A 22149-nucleotide genomic window follows, 5' to 3' on the forward strand; every position below is an offset into this window, starting at 1 on the left:
CACGAGAATGAACCTCATTGGTTCTTGCTGAAGCTCAAACGTGCTGCGTAACACGAGAATGAACCTCATTGGTTCTTGCTGAAGCTCAAACGTGATGCGTAACACGAGAATGAACCTCATTGGTTCTTGCTGAAGCTCAAACGTGCTGCGTAACACGAGAATGAACCTCATTGGTTCTTGCTGAAGCTCAAACGTGCTGCGTAACACGAGAATGAACCTCATTGGTTCTTGCTGAAGCTCAAACGTGCTGCGTAACACAATAATGAACCTCATTGGTTCTTGCTGAAGCTCAAACGTGCTGCGTAACACAAGAATGAACCTCATTGGTTCTTGCTGAAGTTCAAACGTGCTGCGTAACACAAGAATGAACCTCATTGGTTCTTGCTGAAGCTCAAACGTGATGCGTAACACGAGAATGAACCTCATTGGTTCTTGCTGAAGCTCAAACGTGCTGCGTAACACAAGAATGAACCTCATTGGTTCTTGCTGAAGCTCAAACGTCCTGCGTAACACAATAATGAACCTCATTGGTTCTTGCTGAAGCTCAAACGTGCTGCGTAACACAAGAATGAACCTCATTGGTTCTTGCTGAAGCTCAAACGTGCTGCGTAACACGAGAATGAACCTCATTGGTTCTTGCTGAAGCTCAAACGTGCTGCGTAACACGAGAATGAACCTCATTGGTTCTTGCTGAAGCTCAAACGTGATGCGTAACACGAGAATGAACCTCATTGGTTCTTGCTGAAGCTCAAACGTGCTGCGTAACACGAGAATGAACCTCATTGGTTCTTGCTGAAGCTCAAACGTGCTGCGTAACACGAGAATGAACCTCATTGGTTCTTGCTGAAGCTCAAACGTGCTGCGTAACACAATAATGAACCTCATTGGTTCTTGCTGAAGCTCAAACGTGCTGCGTAACACAAGAATGAACCTCATTGGTTCTTGCTGAAGTTCAAACGTGCTGCGTAACACAAGAATGAACCTCATTGGTTCTTGCTGAAGCTCAAACGTGATGCGTAACACGAGAATGAACCTCATTGGTTCTTGCTGAAGCTCAAACGTGCTGCGTAACACAAGAATGAACCTCATTGGTTCTTGCTGAAGCTCAAACGTCCTGCGTAACACAAGAATGAACCTCATTGGTTCTTGCTGAAGCTCAAACGTGATGCGTAACACGAGAATGAACCTCATTGGTTCTTGCTGAAGCTCAAACGTGCTGCGTAACACAAGAATGAACCTCATTGGTTCTTGCTGAAGCTCAAACGTGCTGCGTAACACAAGAATGAACCTCATTGGTTCTTGCTGAAGCTCAAACGTGCTTTGTAACATGAGAATGAACCTCATTGGTTCTTGCTGAAGCTCAAACGTGCTGCGTAACACGAGAATTAATCTCATTGGTTCTTGCTAAAGCTCAAACGTGCTGCGTAACACAAGAATGAACCTCATTGGTTCTTGCTGAAGCTCAAACGTGCTGCGTAACACGAGAATTAATCTCATTGGTTCTTGCTGAAGCTCAAACGTGCTGCGTAACACAAGAATGAACCTCATTGGTTCTTGCTGAAGCTCAAACGTGCTGCGTAACATGAGAATGAACCTCATTGGTTCTCGCACGTCAAGCAAACATGCTTAAGCTTCCTTTTATCATATCTGATGTTTGAGCTGATCAATGTTTATATGTGAATAAAAGCCTTAATTACATCCGTTCATCATATAAAGCGATCGTGTCTCTTCAGAAAATTTGGACTAAACCATTCAATTCATATGAATTAGTTTTACGATCTCTTTATGAACTTTTTGAAGCGTCAAAGTGGTAGTTGCGTAGCTGTCAATTGAGGAACAGAAATCGCTCAGATTTCATGAAAAGATCTTCATTTGTGTTCAGAAGATAAACAAAAGTCTTATGGGTTTGGAAAGACGTGAGGGTGAGTAATTAATAATAAAATAATTTTGAGTGAACTATTCCTTTAAGGGACTTCTTTAAAAAAAACTGTAGTGCATGTTCACCATATTGGCCGATCACTCATCTCTGTAGTAGTTCAGGAATGCAGGGCCGAGTGAAGAAACGAGTCCTGACATCTCTCACACACCCAGGGCAGGTTGAAGTCACAGAGATGAGCCCATAAGGCACACATTCCATGCCTCAGTCGCCTACGCCTTCCTTTGAGTTAGGAATGTCTTCTCTATTGCAAGAATGTGCTTTACAATACGAGTGTGTAAAACCAAATGTCTCAAGAACCAGAAATCCACCTTATTCACAACGTGGAAGTTAGCCATTTTCTGTGAATGTGCGAGATTCAATAGCCACCATACTGTAGGTAAATGACTTGAAGAATAACAAAGTAAAAGGCAAAACTATTTGCGCTATAAAAATGCTTTAAAAGGTGAACTATGCAGATTTTTTGCCTTAACCGAACAGCTTCGGAGTCATTGGAATGGTTGGAATACTTTTTTTGGGTTGAATGGTGGTCGTCTCGCACCCCCCTATCGCCTGTGAGCGGAAAAAACACACTTGCAACTTTGAGCCGCCGGACGCGGTGTCAGGAAGTATCGTGTGATATCAGGTCTCGCGATGTAAATAATTGCTTTACGGAAAAAAGAAATCTGTCAAAAATCATTATTGTGCTCCCTCACGCTGTTCGAACCCGAATAAAGATGACGTTGTAAATAATGTCCCGTCTGCTTTGATGTCGTTGATCTAGCCTCTGGTATCAGAGTCGACAACAAGTTTTTCGACAGTGTTGTCAAATATCTATTCCGAAGCTGTAGGGGGAGCTCTATAGAGAAACCTGCGAGCAAAAAGCGAGAATACAGCAAAGAAATTCCCGAAACTGCATAGCCCTGCTTTAAATACTGTACCAGATCGCAATATCAAGTATAGCATAACGGACTGAAATTGGCTGACAATTTAAGTTGATTAGACTTAAGCTGATTCAATTCAATTGAAGCCTCGCACATTTAAGATAAAGATGGCCGCACCCGCTCTTACTTTAAAAATAAGGTGCATGTCCTCTTCCGAATTAATAGATAAAAAGAGTAAACGTCCAACTTTGGTTTTTCACTGCCGTTTTGAAAATTACTTCTAAGAGTTCTGATCCTTGAACCAAACTAACCAGATGTTAGATGAATTATAACATTTGCTTTGTAGCAAAAAGTACTTCTAAATTTTAGGTTTTTGGCTTTTAGTATGAATATGTTAGCCTTACTGTTATATATCTATAAGCTAGTGTGCTCCAAAACAATGACAAAATTCGCATTTAGAAGATATTAGCATTCAAAACGTACAGTCTCTCACTTCCACCAATATGGATCAGTGATTTTGAGGACTACACTTCAGTTCTCATCAGATTTTCTGTCCAATCAAATGCTCTCTAGTATCTGAAGCGTCCCGCCCCCTATATTATAAACAGACGCTGAAGCCGCGTCTAAAATCAGTCACTTGTTCATATTTTTCTATATTCTACATGGTGAATGGCACATAGTGCACTATATAGGGGATAGGGAACGATTCAGACAATGTAGATATGCTTTCCATTGGTGAGAATGAAGTCTGGTTTCACGTGAACCGCCGCAGATCCGTTTCCAATACGATAGCACATAGCGGATCATATACAAGTCGGCGCAGACAGAAAAGGTATCAGACCCATTTGAATTCTGCACAGAATGCTGTATGTTAAAGCGATATGGAGGAGATTAGGAGGAAACTAAACTAAACGCTATAGGCTATTTTAAAAAGGGGGAGGAGCTGTTCGATATGTCCCGCCCTGTCTCACTGTTTCAGTGGAAATTACGTCAATACATTGAATAATGCTGCACATTTCAAGGCACTTTAAAATAATTCACCACAGCAGTCTCAATTCAGTTGAAAAGTTAATCAACAGAGGTTCAAAACAGTGGTGTCATCGTCCATCTCAGTTCAGTTCTCATATAGAGTCAATGCAGTAAAATAAAAAATATTGCTGAATATTAAGTGTCCCAAACTAGTCAAAGCAAGAGGCAAAAGTGGCAAGAACCCAAACGCCACTGGTGACAGATTGGAGGAAAAAAACAACAACCTTGAACTGAATTAAGCTAAATAATGACACTATTATCTTTTGTAAAACTGCCTTAAAGCTGCTGAAATGTAATTTGTTTCATAAATGATGAATTTTACAACTTTAACAATGTTATTTTGTATTAATGTGAAGCTGCTTTGAAACAATCTGTATTTATTAAAGCGCTATATAAATGCTTTCGGCACTGTACTTCTGTGGTCGGGTCTATATCTGCCTCTTCATGTCTTCAATGATTTTGCAGCTCTATAGTCACATTCTGCATGCAAGTCAGGGCACGACCCAACGGTACAGCGAACACTCAGAATCAGCTGATTCCTCATCACTTGGGAAAAAAAAGACTGGGTTCCACATTGTCACTTTTGAACTTCCTCTGGAAATTAGGAGAGGAAATAGACACGACCAAAGAAAGAACGTCTTCTCGTTCAGGGAAGGGGCGGAAGAAGCCACAAGCGTGGCGATGCTTCCTTCATGTGCAATAAAACAACAGCCAAGGATGAATCAGAGCGCCAATCAAATGCCCTGTAGATGACCCGCGATTCATCCAGCCATCAAACATAACAGCCTCCGACCCTCCACATTTCCATAAAAGAGCGACCAAACGGCGAAGTGATTTCCATTACAGCTCACACTACTGTTTAAATATTCAAATGGCACTGCCAGTCACCACCAAAAAAAGAACTTCCTTTGAAATGAAAATGCTTTCGCATTTAAAGGGGAATTCCACAGTGGTCTGCCGCTGCACATGATTCTGAGAGGTTCGGGATTTTTAGGTTTTAGGTTTGTCTTTTAAAATCAGGATGCCAAAAAGCAATTTCCCTTAAGGACTGGGAGATAATGAGAAAACCTCTTTAATATTCATGCACAAATTAATATTAAGTAGACTGTGAACTGAGTGAACCTAGCACTAGCATTTTCCCTCGTGTCTTCTGAAATCCCAGATGAAACAAAAAACCTACAACAACTTCATCTCTACATAAAACATCCCCCGAGCGTACTCGGCTGTTCACACGCACAATTGAGACATGCACTATTTTTCCATGCTGAATGATGTGGGCGTATGAACGCAAGACAACAGCCCTCGCCAACCTCGGAGGAATCTTGCACAGGATAAATCAATGATTTTTAGCATCCCTGTCATAATACATATCACAAAGTTTGCTGTCAAAAAAATTTATGTGCAACTTTTATGAAATCCTTTTTTAATGTGATGCCAGTGTGACACAAAGATGTTACAGACTCATTTCAAATACAAAGTGAATAATTAACAGATTTTAGCAGCTTTGCGATGGTTAATGGACATTTTGACAAACTAGTGTTTTTCTTGTGAACTTTGAGAGAATGTTATGTCAAATAAATTTTGTTTTCACAAGAAGTTTCACTTGTTGCAATTACAGACCACTTACGGTAAATGCACATTAAATAAATTGCAGATTCCTGGCTAAACATTTGAATTAAAGTTTTAATAAAGCAAGCAAGTAAAGAAAATAGTTTCTCAATGAATGCCAGGTTAGAAAACTAAGCTGTGAGGGATAGAAGTGCAGTGTGTTTAATAGGGTTTCAATGGTTTTAGCCAAAAAAAAAACATCGTAATTATGCCAATCCAAAACAAAAAATTCCATTGGACAAAACGACGTAGACTAGAATCTGCGAATGTTTTATTTGCTGTTCTAGAAGGAAATTCTGCAGATTTAAATATGGCAAACCAATGGTTTTATATTGATAGATATAGTTAAACGTATGTGTAGAACTTTGTGAACACCATTCCCTTTACAATCTAAAAAATGCTGGGCTATTTCAACCCAATTTTGGGTAAAATATGGACAAACCCAGCTGTTGGGTTACATTTTTACATTACATTTTTAACCCAACGTTTGTGTTTGTCCATATTTTACCCAAAATTGGGTTGAAACAACCCAGCATTTCTGCATGTGCAGATTGCATGTGGGTCTGGCCGTAACCTTTGACCTTACAAAGACTGGAAATCTATATCTTTTAAATCAAATTAAATAAATAAATATTTTTAACCTCACCCAGGTCTATAATATCGGTTTCACTTAACACACAGCCAAAATGTCAAGCCATGACTCATTAGATAAGCTATTTTTGAGATATAAATCTTAATAGATAAAATCGGCTAACTGGAGAGAGAGAGAAAAAAAAGTTGAATTCTTCAGCTTTCAATAAACAGCATTCAGATATTGTTTGGACGGGCGCACAAAGCCTGTTCAAACGGCCATATCAATGGCTGAGTGGCACTTCATAATCATACAGGCCTAGTTAATAATAAAAATCCCATCCATTCTTGTTTTCCTGTCACTAAACGGAAGGAGAGAACAGAGGGAGGATTGAAACGAGACGTGAAGCATCTGTGGCCTCGCTCGCAGGGTTGACAGGAAGTGGCCCTGGACGCCGTGTGGACACAGTAACGCTGTGTTCCCCTGAACGGACCACCATTCAAATGACATCAGATGTGGACAGTTCGGAGGGGTCATCCACTTCAAACTCTTTCCTGTGACCAAAAACGGCTCTCTGACACTGAGTGACAATAATTAATAAAGTTATTGACTCTCATGAATTGATTAAGAGGATGTTTTTACGCTTACAAAGTACGGGTCATCCCACAATCGACTACTTTCAAGCTCAATGGCAGTCCAACAACGTTAAGCGTCTCAGAGAAGCTCCAAATTAATCTCCTTAAAACGAGTCATTGCAGCCGTCAAAGCTTTGGAATAAATGCAATACCTTCAGTGACAAATTTCAAGACATTTACTGTCAGAGCGCAAATAATTTCAATCGTTGGTCCATATATAAACATGCAAATGAACATCTTAAGTGGCTTTAACTCCATCAATGGTCGCTGTGACTTCATATTCTGAACACTACATGAAGTTTGAAGGCATCTCACAAGGGACACAATAAAAAAACAACCAATATTCTAACAGAAAAAGCAAAAAAAAAAATTTTTACAGATTCGTGCAATCCTTGAGAAGTGGTCCAATTAGACGCATAAGTGGGGCAGAGCAACAGAACGTGGATAGGCAGCTTACACACAACAACGGAAGTTAGCCGTCTGCTGCATTAAAAATTTAACAAGATCTGTGGGTGGCCACAGCAAATCTCAGCCGTATTCTCCAGAGGCCGATAGCGTGACCATTAAAAATGCAAATTTCGCTGCCAATCACACAAACGAGGCGCTTGTTAAATCACGTGTGAACGGCATCAGGGTCTATTGTATCTCATGAGTTTACACACACAAAAGAGAAGGTGATAGAGTTTCCTGTGATATCTACACTCATGCATCAGCACACGTTTCTAAACAAAAAATTAATTAAATTTATTTTATAAATATACATTTTACTTATACATCATAGAGCGATTATAGATTTATGCATTGTGAGATTATTTTCCAATGCAATATTTTTAATGAAAATTAAGCACATTCAAAACACAAAGAGCAGTTTTACAAATAAGCAAATAATAATATTTAAATTAAAATCAGAATAGATTCACGGCAGTGCAACAAATACTACAATCATGCATAGGACATATGAAACAATATTTTTTCATTACACAACTCTAAATGAAAAATATCTTAATGAATATATTATATATATATATATATATATATATTATTATATGTACAATATATAGGTGATTCTATAATTGCAGGTACAAAGTCATTATTTTTCTGCTTTTTTCAAATGGTTATATTTTTAATTATTTTAATAATTTGTTACTCATTGTCATGGATCACAAGAAAAATATAATACAATTTATATAATAATTATATATAAAATATAATATTTTCTGTTAAAAGTGTCTTACATAGCTGAAAATCATGAATTAGTCAGTGTATCATTGTGTAATCAAAATATTTTATTTTACTTTTCTTTTGGTAATATTTATTTTATTTTATATATAAAAGCCTTTAATAGTAATTGTCTTATATTCTACAACATTAAATAGTTTAAAAACAAATTAGTTTCTTATAAAAACGTGTCCATAAATTGTGCATCAATTCTGTTACCGTACCATACTTTTCCTTTAAATTGGTGGAATTATTTCTCACAATGTAAGATACAGGGAATTATGTCACTTTCCCACTAAAAGGTATGTGTGCTCTCTCTGAGAAAATATTTTAATCTAAAAAGTTATTACACCAAGAATTATTTTGTGAAATGTCAAAATTGTTACCACGATATCAACAGGAAAACAGAATTTACCACTGATCACACAGTGGGTTGTTTAAAAGTCTTTTAAAAGTCATGTTTCCATTGGTGCCATCATGTGCTCTTAGCATTTATGCTAGCAAGTAGAGTTTTTGGCTAAAAAGTTTAAAATAGTCTATTCTGTTACTGTCAAACTCTGTTACTGTTATTTTTATACACTGCCTCATTTGTCTGTAAAAGAGACAAACAATACTATAAAGAAATAACTTTTTTGTTACAAGTAAACTTTTGTTTGGCAAGCACTGAATTATTAAAATTAAATAGGTTTTCAATAAGATACTGGTAGAATTAAATGCAAAATGTATAGAATCACTATCTTATGTTTTAGAAGCAATTTTAGGATATATATGAATTACAGAACATTTATGGGAGATTATAGTAAGGTATGAAAGTATTCCTTTGATATTTCTTTTGCAATGTTTTACTTAGCGATATAATTTGGTCAAGTAGCTTCCCAAAATGTGTATGTTGTCCTCTGATTCCTCTCCGTCTCTCGAATCATGCCTCCTACGATCACTCGTTCACATAATAGCATTTCTAAAGATGAAGCCACTTTTTATTGCATGCCAATTCTCAAAGCCAGTCAACAGAAACAAGTGTGTCATTCATAACGCAGCCCAAAGCTGAGTGTATCACTCCTCACAGACAGAGGGTCCCAGTGAAGAGAGGACAAAGGCCCCACTGCGTCGGCACGTTACCAATTAACAGGAATTTTGCCTTAAAAAGCTGCTTTTCCAATGATCTCATTTGGAGCAGACTTAAAACTTTCACTGCTTTCATTGAAAGGCATTCACAGAATTCCGAAAAGCATTAAGGCCACTTCCCGGGATCCGGGCCCCCTCTTCGAGAGCCCTCGGTGGTGTCATGAGCACGTCTAATTAAGAGCATCAATCCCTCCTCGTGAAAGCACATCAATGCAGAGAAACAACAGATGAACACTACTGAAGACGGGGATGCAATAGCTAATTGCTCAAAATCACTATGGGATAAACACCTCATCGGAGTAAACACCCGGACTACAGATTTAGGGAATACCAAAAGTTTGTTTGTCATAGACCGAAACCAGTAAATCAAAAGTTTGTGTTTACATAATAAATGTGTGTGAACTGGGTATAATTATGTTATATATTTAAATACACACACATGCTTAAGAAACATTTGCATACTGTATTTAGATTTATATATAATATAATATAATAACACATTTTTCTTAAATATATACATGAACGTGTGTGTATTTATCGGTTTTTATATATACAAAATAATTATACACAGTACACACACATTTATTATGTAAACACAAACTTTTATTTTGCATGCGTTTAATCGTGATTAATCGTTTAACAGCCCTAAACATATTATATTATATGTAGGCCTATATATATATATATATATATATATATATATATATAAAAATACACACACATGCATGTTACAATTTTTTTTTTTTTTAAATGCTGTTCTTTAACTTTCTATTCATCAAAGAATCCTGAAAAAAATGTGTATACAACCGTTTTCAACATTGATAACAAAAATGAATGTTTTTTGAGCATCAAATCCGGATATTAGAATGATTTCTGAAGGATCATGTGACACTGAAGACTGGAGTAATGATGCTGAAGATGCAGCTTTGATCACATGAATAAATTACATTTTTAAATATATTAAAATAGAAAACAGTCATTTCAAATTGTCATAATATTTAACATTATTACTAGCCTGGGAAAACCCAGACCACTCTCAGTTGTAACTGAGTAAGGGTCTGGCAAAGCTCCATAGACAATTCATTTCCACAGGGGCGTCACCAACGGACGTCGGATAGATCTAAAACCAATCAGAGCGATGAATGTCATGACGTATGCAGAGCGACGGAGAAACATCTCGAGACTCTCAGCAATTCTCTGTTTGTGTTAACGAAAATGACCATTTTAAATCGCTTGAAACAGACGCGATAGCTGATTCGAACGAGTGATGTTGTGATGTTCCACGGCGGCATCCATCTTTGTAATGTACAAAATCTGCGTTACCGTCTCTGCTCTGTCGTCATCGTGTAAAGCCCGCCCCAACGTTTCTGATTGGTGCCGCGATTTCGACGGATTGGAAATGGGTTTCAATGGGCTCTTTGCCAGACCCACTTGCAGAGCAAATCTAAATTTGCCGAAAGTGGTCTGGGTTTTCCCAGGCTACATTATTACTGGAGGTTTTTATGTATTTTTAATTAAATAAATGCAGAAATCTTTTAAAAACATTAAAATTCGTACCGATCCAAAAGTTTTGAACGGCAGTGTATATAAATATTTTATATATAAATAAAATGTTTCTTAACTATAAATGTTTCTATAGGATATAGATGCATATGTGAACAAAATAATTATACACAGTACACACATAGCCTATATTATGCAAACACAAACTTTTATTTTGGATGCTATTAATCGTGATTAATCTTTCACAGGCGTATTTCAATCCCGTGTATTTCAAAGCTCAGAGTAACAGAGCGTGCCACGGATTGATGATGTAAATCTCAGTCTTCTTGCGTGTGTCCGTGTTTAACATGTCTGACATGAATCACAACTGAGATCCTAAAACGGCTTACAGCGAGGATCATATTTGTATAGTATGAGAAGCAACAATCGTTCATACAGTCAGTGTGCACAGCAGAGCTTTAGATGTCTTTATTGTGTGCATACTAAGGCAAGTATACTTAGGGTTGTGGATTTGAACAAACCCTAATTTAAAGTATCCAACACTGTTTGTGTAAAGAAGACATAACGTCTCCTCTAGGGATGGGCATTTGATTACATTCTCTTAGTCGATCGTCGGGAGAATTAACTATCGATTAATCATGAATATTTTTATACTAAAATTCATTATTTAACTTTTTATAAATAAAAAATGCAAAAATACAGCGTGTTTTTCCTCGATGAGATCTTTATTACAAGATGATCAACTTGTGGCAGTTAAACTGGACAGATTGTTGAGTAAAGGCGTGCTATTGCTTTTCAAAGTGACTGGACTTTTAAATGAACATGTCGGAATATAACATGAAAGAAAATAAATAAATAAATTGCACTGTGAATCCACTCTGCTAAACCCTAGAATTAACGTTGACATTGAGACTCTGGCAAAGCGCCAGCGATAACCATGTACAACAACAGAACTGGAACTTAAAATTAAACAAAAGTCAACAGAGAAGGCAAAACCCAAAGATAAACACAAAATATGGCTGCTTTACTGTGCCTCGGTGTGTATTCAGACATTCAGGCTTTATTTCTCCAACCAAAGACCTAAACGGTCAAGTGAGGTTGATGATACTTTCCAGCCCTTCACAGATTCAAACCAGGGTCGATTTGGTTAGAACAAACCTTACTCTCACTTTCACTTACCTAAGTGCGTTTCGCCAAGGATGGGAAAACGAAACACTCTGAGGACAGTAAGTGTGGGCGAGGTCTGTCTACCAAGATGAGAAGTGGTAAACTAACAAATTATAGCTTAGTTCTATGCCCAAACTCTCCTGATATGATTTCCCAGGCTCTAAACCCATGATTTACAGTAGCACAGTTCTGTACAGGGAATATGTCTTTAGAAATGTGTTAATGTAAAGCCCCTGCCTGTAACAATGTATGGAAAATTGCCATCTCACAATGCCATCTACATGTCATAGAAAGGCTAAAAATGACCAACCTAATCTTATGAGAAAACTATTTTACGAGGTGGAGATTTCACATTCATTTGCACAATGTGATTCATATGGAAACATAAGATTTTTTTGGGGGGGGAAAGTATGCATGAAGGTCCACCCCTGAACCTCACCCTCATGCATAACCAGATCGCACAAAAATGTACAAATGTGCGAGTACAAATTCATAAAAATTAGCCACCAATTCGTGATTATGGCCAAATCAGATTATGACCAAATCAGATGATGTTTTTCTTAACTTTAAAGATGTTCAAAAATAGGAATCAAGCACTCATGCCTTATGGCAAACTCAATATTTAGAGATTTGAGTCATTTTAAGTGGGAGAACCATAATCTCAAGTACCGCCAACAAAGCAGACGAGAACTTCTCTTTAGTTCACTGGAGACTTCCACTGAGTGACGGGTGATAGATAGACAGATAGATAGATAGATAGATAGATAGATAGATAGATAGATAGATAGATAGATAGATAGATAGATAGATAGATAGATAGATAGATAGATAGATAGTCTTTCTCCTCAGGAGAGACAAGAAACATCTGAGAAGCTCTTCATTTAATCTCAATACTGACATAGAAGAAATTGACATAGTAGACACACAATCCAGGTGTGACGTAGGGCTTAAAAAAAAAAAAAAAAAAAAAAGACAAATCCAGACTAGCCAGTAGCCAGTCCTTGACAGGACTTCAGGTAGTTAGTCATCTCAACCCGCTCACACACATTGTGATTGTTTGTGTGCAATATTCACACAAATTAATCAATAATCATAAGATTTGTATCTGATTAAAATGGAAAACATCGCGATCATTTGTTGTTGTTGAGACACAATCAAACAATCCATATAAACCGGTGGATCGGAGAAAAAAAAATACCCGGATTTATAAACACGATTAGAAATATTGAGCTCGCACATTCATTGTAATCAATAAACCACACCTATTGTTTATTTTATCAACCGGAAATCTGGCTAAAATCACCTTGAGGTCTATTTTCGATCTCAACGGTTAACAAACACATCTGATATAAAATAAGGCGTTCGTAGCCTAACGTTACTCACCTTGTCGAGAACCACAAATGTGGTGTGGATAAAATCCTTTTGTTTTCTGGCTGCTCTGAGTGTCCTTTGATTTACTGCTTTCGGTCTATGAATGAACGAGGCTCAGCTTTCCATAGTCAATAATGTTTTGCGGCTTTAAACAAGACGAAATGAAACGGAGAGTGAGCGCGTTCAGTGCGCGTTCATGACGGGGGTTGCCTGGGAACGCGCACAGCTGCACGAGTCATCTTCACGCCGGTAACAATTAATATCCAACGTCACGATCAAAAGCGATCGGGAATGATCTGACGCCTGCCTGGATAAGCAGTGCTTATTGCGTCCCTGAGAACAAACAGCACACGGCCGAAGGGGGAGTCAAACCCATGACACCCGTATACGAGACGGTGGGAAAACTGAAGGCAGCAGGGAGGGCAGGGCGCTTGACGTGACGCTGTTTTACTACGTTACACTTGACTAGCAGAGACAAGTCTGCAACTGCAAGAGAGAGAGAGAGAGAGAGAGACGGCCTGGAATGGGGTTTATCATGACTCTGTAGAGAATATAAGGTAACTGGGCCACCTATTGCTGGATCTGGGGCACCCGCAAAGACATTTTGAGATTGCTCGGTGCAAAAGGAAAGAAAGAAACAAGTAAAGGAAAAAATTGTATAGCTATGGCTTACATAGTCTAGTATGTCATACATGTAAATAAATAAATATGGCGAACGCAAAAGCTTTATTTACAAATATAAATATAAGTGGGTTTTGTTTTTGAACAAACCTGTCTTTCGAATTAATAATTTAGGCGTTAAGTTAAAGGCACGGTAGCGGTAGGCTAGCCTATGATTTGTTCCAGAAATTTTTTTTTGTTCTGTTGGTTGAAAGTCTCTTCACATCCAACAATCAGTCACTAATGTCTTGACTCTAAATGTATTTATATCCTCTGTGGAAGGCGTCGGACCATAACATGTTCGTCCAATCATTGCATTCGGGCCGAATGCAATGATAGGATGTCCTACCTGTCTGTCAACATATGTATTTTCATACTTACGTGCACCTGTTCGCGCAGACATCACACGTCATCAGTGCGTTTCATGCTATGCAGAGTTAGACAGACGTCAGTCACCAAGCCAAGTCACCTTTTACAGTTTCTCCTGAACCAAAACAATGAGCTTATGCTGCATTCCCGCCATAACTACTGTAATTTGGAAGCGACGGAAAACCCACGATGTTATACTCGGAGCGGTTAGTGACAAAAATGTATGCATTTCAATGGCAACACTATTAACGCCGAAATGAACTGCAGCAGTCAGGTGGGACAGGTCTTTAAGTTGTTTATGTTCATTATTATTGTAATGTTATGTTATTTGAGACATGAGGGCCATCTCTCATCATGATGCTTTGCATGCGTTTGAAGGAGGCGTGGCTTTGGAGATGCTTTGAAGGGAGGGTGGGATCTTACGCTTTCAAAGCTAAGCATCGGTATTTCATTGATTAGACTGATGAACAAACTGAACGAGTCAATGTTTTGATCTAAAAATGACCAACTTTTTGATCTAAAAGTGACTAGTGACCGACTGAATGCGAAACGTGAGCGACTCAGTGTTTTAAATCGGTTGAGTGAATGGTTCAAAGAAGACACTCACTTGTCTCCACCTACTGGCGTAATGTGCAACATGCAACAGGGGTCAATGAACCATCAAAATGTAACTTTTTGGAGCAGATTTGAAAGATTTAAGCCACTGAGCTAAATCAAAAAATCCCACCAATGGCGTAAAGACACTGGTAAAACCAGTCTTTCCCTAACTGTCTTATTTTGAGAGAGAAAGTAGTCTACTATATATTACTCCATAGCGATGATCACATTTAGGCAGAATCAGCCTCTTATAAGTTACATGTAGTGCTGTGGCTTTGGAAAAGCCTTTTGTTTTTTACAATGTAGATTGTTTTCTAACAATCTTCTAATGTCCTATCTTAAGTTTTAATAAAACACTAGTTCTAAGCTTTTAATAACAACACATTCATTAAAAAAAACTATTAGCCTATATACTTTCAGAGCTCAACAGAGGTCAGGATTTATTTATTTTTACTCTCAGGCAGCATCTTCATACAGAAGAGGAATTCAGACATATGCACATTCCTCGTTGGATATTAGGAACTAGATTTGGGACTCGTTAAGTAATTTCACTTTTTTAAAGAGCGCTTGCCTTCCGCTTGCCACTTTCTATAACATGACATGTCTCATCAGATTTTGAAAGCCACATACATACCAGAAACTATAGCCTGAGGCTTATTCCTGCTGTCTTCCTCCATTTGCACATTATATGCTTGTTTTACAATCCTAGTTTATTTCCAAAGTTTATTTCCAAAGTTTTGCCAATGCTGCCCCCTGCTGGTGGTGACTGGTTTCTCTCTGAAAGGCTGTTGTTTCATTGTAAGAAATAAGTCCATAAAATATTAATTGCATTAAAAATGAAATCAGGTTTATTCATGTGTATGTGTTATTTATTATTCATATTTTTATTAAAAAAAAACAGTATATGACGCACATGTCAGAAACTATAGGGAGATGTTCCTGGCAGATGAGCTCTTAGTAATAAACATTACAGATTGTAAATCGTGGTAAAGAATTATATGGAGTGAAATCTGAATCAAACATATGGCAGCTCGAAACTAAACACAAATCTAGTGTTTACATATCATTCAAATGATATGTTAGTGTTTGATGTGATTTATATGTTAGAATTAAATATGAACGTAGGGAAGATATTCATGAGAGTGGGGTGTTGATGGACAATACGTAAAATAAGCCGTCTTACAAAATAATTTCCTGTTCCTAAGGTGCGATTAGTCAAGACCTTGTTTTTGCATTCACTTATGCAAGCAATGCATGCAAATGTGGGAGACCGGGATCACAAGCATATGGAAGTTTTGTCTTTTGCTGTGTATTGAAATTTGGAGTGAATTCATAGTGAAAACATGTTTGACCAATAGAGGACATAAATATCCCATGCTGACCTCATCAAGAAGTGACCACATCTTTAGACAGAAAGGTTTTGAAAAGCAGCCTGAACAAGAACAACAACAACAACAACAAGAAAAAGAAATGGCTTGGAGCGTGATGAATTTAAACAGACAAGTTCAGTTTTGTTTTTTTGAAAGGGATAGTTCACCCGGACCAAAAATAATAATACAAATTCTGTCATTATTTCTTTAACCCTGCATGACTTTCTTCCCTTCCATGGCCTGTCCTATCCACTCTTTTTAATATAATAGTGAATGGGAACTGGACCTGTCAAGCTGGAAAAATGACAAAAAGCATCATAATATGACTTATATATCAAGTCATATGATAGCTTTGGATTAGAAAAAGACTGAAATTTTAATTTTATTTCACTGAAAACCTTACCAAATGCCTTTGCTGACCATGATGTGGTTTAGTATTACTTATACTATTTATTTATTTATTTATTTATATATATGTAGCCTATTTAATTATATGTTGAATTAACTGAAAATATAAAAATAGAAGCTTTCATTTTAATTTTAGTTTAAGTTTTAGTAATTTTGTTAAGTGCTTTTGTCACTTTTATTAGTGTTTGAGTTTTTTTTTCAGTTTTAATAAATTTTATTACTTTTTAAGTTTTAGTAATGTTAATAGGCCTACTAATCTTTCAATCAGTTCAATGTATTTCAATCAAGCTTAAGTTTAGGATTTTCATCTAATATTCATATTTGATTTGAATTGATTTATTTTAGCTTTCTTTCAATCACCGAAAATGATCTTTAATAGTGAACGATAACAACACTAATGCGTTCATGAGAAGTAGCAGTGACTTAATCATTTAATCAAATTTCGAACAGTTACTGCTTCTTGGGAGTCCATTTTTTTTCACAATAGAACACAATTGTTTTTCCTGATCAGTTGGTTAGGTTACATGAACCGTGGTGAGTACTATAGTAGTAGTCCTTGGCTGCTGAAAAGGAATATGTAACTTGTCACCCTTGTTAAGTAGGTATACCTCCAACATGTAGCGACATATGCAATGTGTGAAATTGTGGGAAAATAAATAAATAAATATAAAACCATTTCGAAAGTCATTATGAATCATTTCATGAAACTTTAAGATAGTTTTATTAAGGACATTTCCGATCTTCAAGCAAGGAGCTGGATCTATCCAACTTGTGATGCGACTGGTTTCACCGATGGAGTTTGGGATCTTAGATCTGGACGATGACATCATTGCTTTCTAGCTGAATTCAACTTGTTCCATATTTCTATCAACTTTACACAGTTATTAAACTGAACTGAATCCACTCTTCAGCTGAATTATGACACTATTATCTTTTTTAGAGCTGCTTCACAGCATAATTGAATTCTGTTTGCATAATTATTTTCCTGTTTATCATAGTAAAGCCCATTTAAAACAATCTGTATTGTATAAAGCGCACACAAAAATGCTGGGTTAAAAACAACCCAAGTTGGGTTGAAAATGAACATACTCAGCGAATGGGTTGTGTTAAATGTTTGCCCAACCTGCTGGGTAGTTTTATTTAACTCAGCTATTGTTTAATAATGACTGTATTTCTTGTTTAAAATTAACCCGAAGTATGTTGAAAATGAACATTTATGAATATGTTTAAAGAAAAATAATTAAACAATAAGCATTTATTAAATTACTTATTGTTAAATGTTCACCTTTTGATTATCATTGTTGCCTCTAGTTATTATGAGTCAATTTTTTTTATTTACAACCTATTTTGTGTTCATTTTAAGCCAGCCATGTAGTAATAAAAAATAAAAAAATTGTTTTATTTTTATAAAAAAATAAAAACTATTTATTATAAAAATAATAATAAATAGTTTATTTAATAGTTAAATAAAACTACCCCAGCACCTTGGGCAAACATTTAACCCAACCGCTGAGTTAAAACAACCCATTCACTGGGCTTGTCCATTTTCAACCCAATTTGGGTTGTTTTTAACCCAGCATTTTTTAGAGTGATAAAGGTGACTTGATATAAAATTGTGAAAGACATGAAAGTGCATCGTAATTGAATGGGGTGGGGGGACAACTATCTTCTTGTGTTCCAGAGAAGTAGTTTTGGAATGTCGTGAAGGTGAATAAATGATGACAGAATTTTCTTGTTTTTGGGGTGATCAAGTCATTCATTTTCAAATAAACCCAAAGACCTTGATTACACTCTAAAAAATGCTGGGTTGTTTTAACCCAATTTTGGGTCAAATATGGACAAACCCAGCCGTTGTGTTAAATTTTTATAATGGATTTTTAATCCAAAGTTTGGGTTTGTCCATATTTGAAACAACCCAGCATTCTTTAGAGTGTAGCTAGGTCAGAACGGTTCAGATATGTTTAACTTGGAAGTCAATTCTGCTGGAACGTTCCCTAAAAGTCTTGGATTGTTGATGGACAATATGTGAAACAACATTCAAGATATATAAAAAAAGCTTTTCATTCCACTAAAGTCCTGCACTTTTACTCCTCTTTGTCTCTGTGGTTAGACGAGACGCTAGGGAAGAGCACGTCGCTCTCCACCGACAGGTTGCTGCCGAGTCCCGCGATGCGACTGCGCAGAAGGAAGTGAGTCCTGCGCTGAAGCAGCCGCTGCTGCTCCTGTTTGAGCTCCACGTAGGAGCGCGAGAACGTGTGGAAGATGGAGGTGACGGGGAACGCCATGAGCAGGATCCCGCTGAGGATGCTGCTGAGCGCCACCACCTGTCCTGGGATGCTGCGCGGCACCATGTCGCCGTAACCCACCGTGGTCATCGTGATCACGGCCCACCAGTACGTGGCGGGAATGCTACTGAACTCTCGCGTGGCCGCCGCCTCGTTCTCGATCAGGTAGAGGAGCGGGGAGAAGAGCGCTATGGCCACGCAGAGGAAGAGGAGGAGCAGGCCGAACTCTCGCGTGCACCTGCGCGCCGTCAGCCCGAGCGTCTGCAGTCCGAGCGAGTGGCGCGCCAGGCGCATCACATAGAGGATGCGTAACGCCCGCAGGACCCGCAGCACGAGGCCCACTTTGTCCAGGTAACTGCTGCCCGAGCCCAAGCGCTTCTCCCCCGTGGAGGTGCTGTCCACCACCAGCGTGATGTAGTAGGGTAGGATGGCTATGACGTCGATCAGGTTGAGCGGGCGCCGGAGGAAGGCCAACTTGCTGCGGTCTTGGATGAAGCGCAGCGTGAACTCCAGCGAGAACCAGGCCACACACACCGTCTCCACTATGAAGATGTTGTAGCACATCTGAGAGCATTTCCCCTGAAAGAGATCAATCGAAAAGTTTAGAACTATGTATAGCATGTAGGCCTATATAGGTACATTATATATACACTAGGCCTACCGTTCAAAAGTGTGGGGTCAGTAAGAAGAAATTAATAGTTTTATTCAGCATGGATGCATTATATTAATCAGAAGTCACAGTAAAGTAATTTACAAAAGATTTGTTACAACTTCATATTCATCTAAGAATCCTGAAAAGGCTGCATCATGGTTTCTTGAGGAGCAAATTATCATAATAGAATGATTTCTGAAGGATCATGTGACACTGAAGACTGGAGTAATGATTGATGAATTTGTAGAGATATTTCACAATATTAGTGTTTTTACTGTATTTTGACACACACAAAAATGCAGTGTTGGTGAGCATAAAAAACTTCTTAAAAACACTAAAAAAATCCTTCTTAAAAATACTAAAATCTTTTTATTCACTTAATGTTGTATTCTCAGTGATAATAAAAAGTTATATTGCCAAGTATTGAGACAACCCTCCAAATCATTGAATTCAGGTGTTCCAATCACTTCCATGGCCACAGTTGTACAAAATCAAGCGGGGTGAGCGCATGCTGAGGGGAACTGCGCAGAAGTCACCAACTTTCTGCAGAGTCAATAACTACAGATCTCCAAACTTCGTGTGGCCTTCAGATTAGCTCAAGAACCGTGCGTAGAGAGCTTCATGGAATGGGTTTCCATGGCCGAGCAGCGCATCCAAGCCTTACATCACCAAGTGCAATGCAAAGCGTAGAATGCTGTGGTGTAAAGCACGCCGCCACTGGACTCTAGAGCAGTGGAGACGTGTTCTCTGGAGTGACGAAACACGCTTCTCTGCTGGCAATCCAATGGACGAGTCTGGGTTTGGCGGTTGCCAGGAAAACGGTACTTGCCTGACTGCATTGTGACAAGTGTAAAGTTTGGTGGAGGGGGATTATGGTGTGGGGTTGTTTTTCAGGCGTTGGGCTTGTCCCCTTAGTTCCACTGAAAGGAACTCTTAATGCTTCAGCCAAGACATTTTCAGACAATTTCATGCTCCCAATTTTGTGGGAACAGTTTGGGGATGGCCCCGTCCTGTTCCAACATGACATGACATCCACAAAGCAAGGTCCATAAAGACATGGATGAGGGAGTTTGGTGTGGAAAGGAACTTGACTGGCCTGCACAGAGTCCTGACCTCAACCCGATAAAACACCTTTGGTATGAGACTGCGAGCCAGGCCTTCTCGTCCAACATCAGTGCCTGACCTCACAAATGCGCTTCTAGAAGAATAGTCAAAAATGTCCATAAACACACTCCTAACCCTTGTGGAAAGCCTTCCCAGAAGAGTTATAGCTGCAATGGGTGGGCCAACTCCATATTAAACCCTACGGATTAAAAATGGGATGTCATTAAAGTTCATGTGCATGTAAAGGCAGACATCTAGCCTGGGAAAATTTAGATTTGCTCTGCAAGTCAGTCTGGCCAAGAGCCCATTCGAGCACATTTCCAATTTTTCCAAATCAAGGCACCAATCACAAACGTTGAGGCGGGCTTTACACGATGACGATCGCTCTGGGGTGCGTTTCCCGAAAGCATCGTTAGCCAACTATGATCGCAAGTTCCGTCGTTAACGGCATAGTTCAACGATTTGGTGTTTCCCGAAACCATCGTTCCAACGAACGTTCGCAAACAGCATCTCAAACTTGTGTGGTTGCAACGACAGCTCTGGAGCTGTGGTTAGAAGCATAGTTTCTAGTTTACATGAGATGTAGACTGAATAAATCCTTATCTTTAGCAAAATAAGCAAGCTGACATTCAGTACAACCCGTATGTTTTATTTAGAATACATACAAATGTAATTTACGTCTTTTAGTTTGTCAAGAGATTTAAAGCACCGTTTTTGAAGACTGCGCATGTGCGAACGTGCTCAACTATGTAAGAACGAGCCAAATATTGAGTCTGGTAATAAAGCAAAGTAACTGAGAAAAATTTGAAATGGTCTTCAGATGCCATATATGTAACTTATATGACGAAATCTAGCGTTAATTCGATCTCAAACAGATTAATAAAAAAAAGTTATTAGTCCACCACGTGCGAGACGTCATAAACCAACGTGGTTGAACGATACTTTACGACATTCGGTTTCGGGAAACACTCGTGACTAGCTAGTTGATTTCTTCAACGATGCATCGTACTATGGTAGTTAAGCAGTGAGCTATATAGTTGTACGGGAAACGCACCCCTGATTGGTTTTAGGTCTATCCAATTGCGTCCAGAGGCATTTGAGTGACGTCCGTTGGTGACGCCTCTTTGGAAATGGGCTGTGAATCAATGAACCTTCCCCAGACAGACCCACTCTCAGTTACGACTGAGAAGGGTCTGGTGTCAACCAGGCTAGCAGACGTCCAAACCCTTTGGCAATAGTGTATGCTATTCACAACAAAAACATTTCTAGGTTTAAAGAGCTATGTTTCATACTGTAAAGTGTTTTTGCAAGACTTCATTTGTTTAGTTGTTGTGAATAATATCTTGCTTAGTATCATCTTTTCTGTAGCTTGAAACTTTTGGACCCCATTGACTTTCACTGTATGGACAAAAACAGCATACAACATCTTATCATAAAATAACTTCTTTTCAGTTCTGCATTAGAAAAAAATGAAGGTGAGTATATAATGCCAGAATTATTTTTGCTGAACAGTCCCTTCAAAAAAAGCTATCCTCTGATCCCAGCCAATGTCTGGTTCTGAGTTGCAATACTGCGAGAAGACCACTAGAGGAAGCTGGAGGTTAATGGAAACACATCCTTCCTAAAGGTGCTTTCAGAACTTCACTGCATAGTTTTATATCACCTCGTGTCACCTCCA

The 22149-nt window shown here is 38.3% G+C and overlaps 2 protein-coding genes across 7 annotated transcripts in view; both read right to left on the bottom strand.

Annotated features, from left to right (window-relative positions):
* The window catches only part of src (v-src avian sarcoma (Schmidt-Ruppin A-2) viral oncogene homolog), a 51855-nt gene extending 38362 nt beyond the window's left edge, over positions 1-13493 (bottom strand). For 3 of the 5 annotated variants that reach the window (XM_079588258.1, XM_079588259.1, XM_079588257.1), the window contains exon 1: positions 13039-13361. The gene's annotated coding sequence lies outside the window, so the exon portion shown is untranslated. Of the gene's footprint in view, positions 1-13038 lie in introns of all 5 variants that reach the window. The other 2 variants (XM_079588261.1, XM_079588260.1) reach the window with 2 other exon arrangements.
* Positions 13494-17897: 4404 nt separating this feature from the next.
* The window catches only part of kcng1 (potassium voltage-gated channel, subfamily G, member 1), a 59458-nt gene continuing 55206 nt past the window's right edge, over positions 17898-22149 (bottom strand). For both annotated transcript variants that reach the window (XM_079588263.1, XM_079588264.1), the window contains one exon: positions 17898-19294. In XM_079588263.1, coding sequence (XP_079444389.1) covers positions 18515-19294 — 780 coding nt within the window. In that variant the 3' untranslated portion in view covers positions 17898-18514. The remainder of the gene's footprint in view (positions 19295-22149) is intronic.

Source organism: Phoxinus phoxinus (genome assembly GCF_949152265.1).
Source record: "Phoxinus phoxinus genome assembly, chromosome: 18".
NCBI lineage: Eukaryota > Metazoa > Chordata > Actinopteri > Cypriniformes > Leuciscidae > Phoxinus > Phoxinus phoxinus.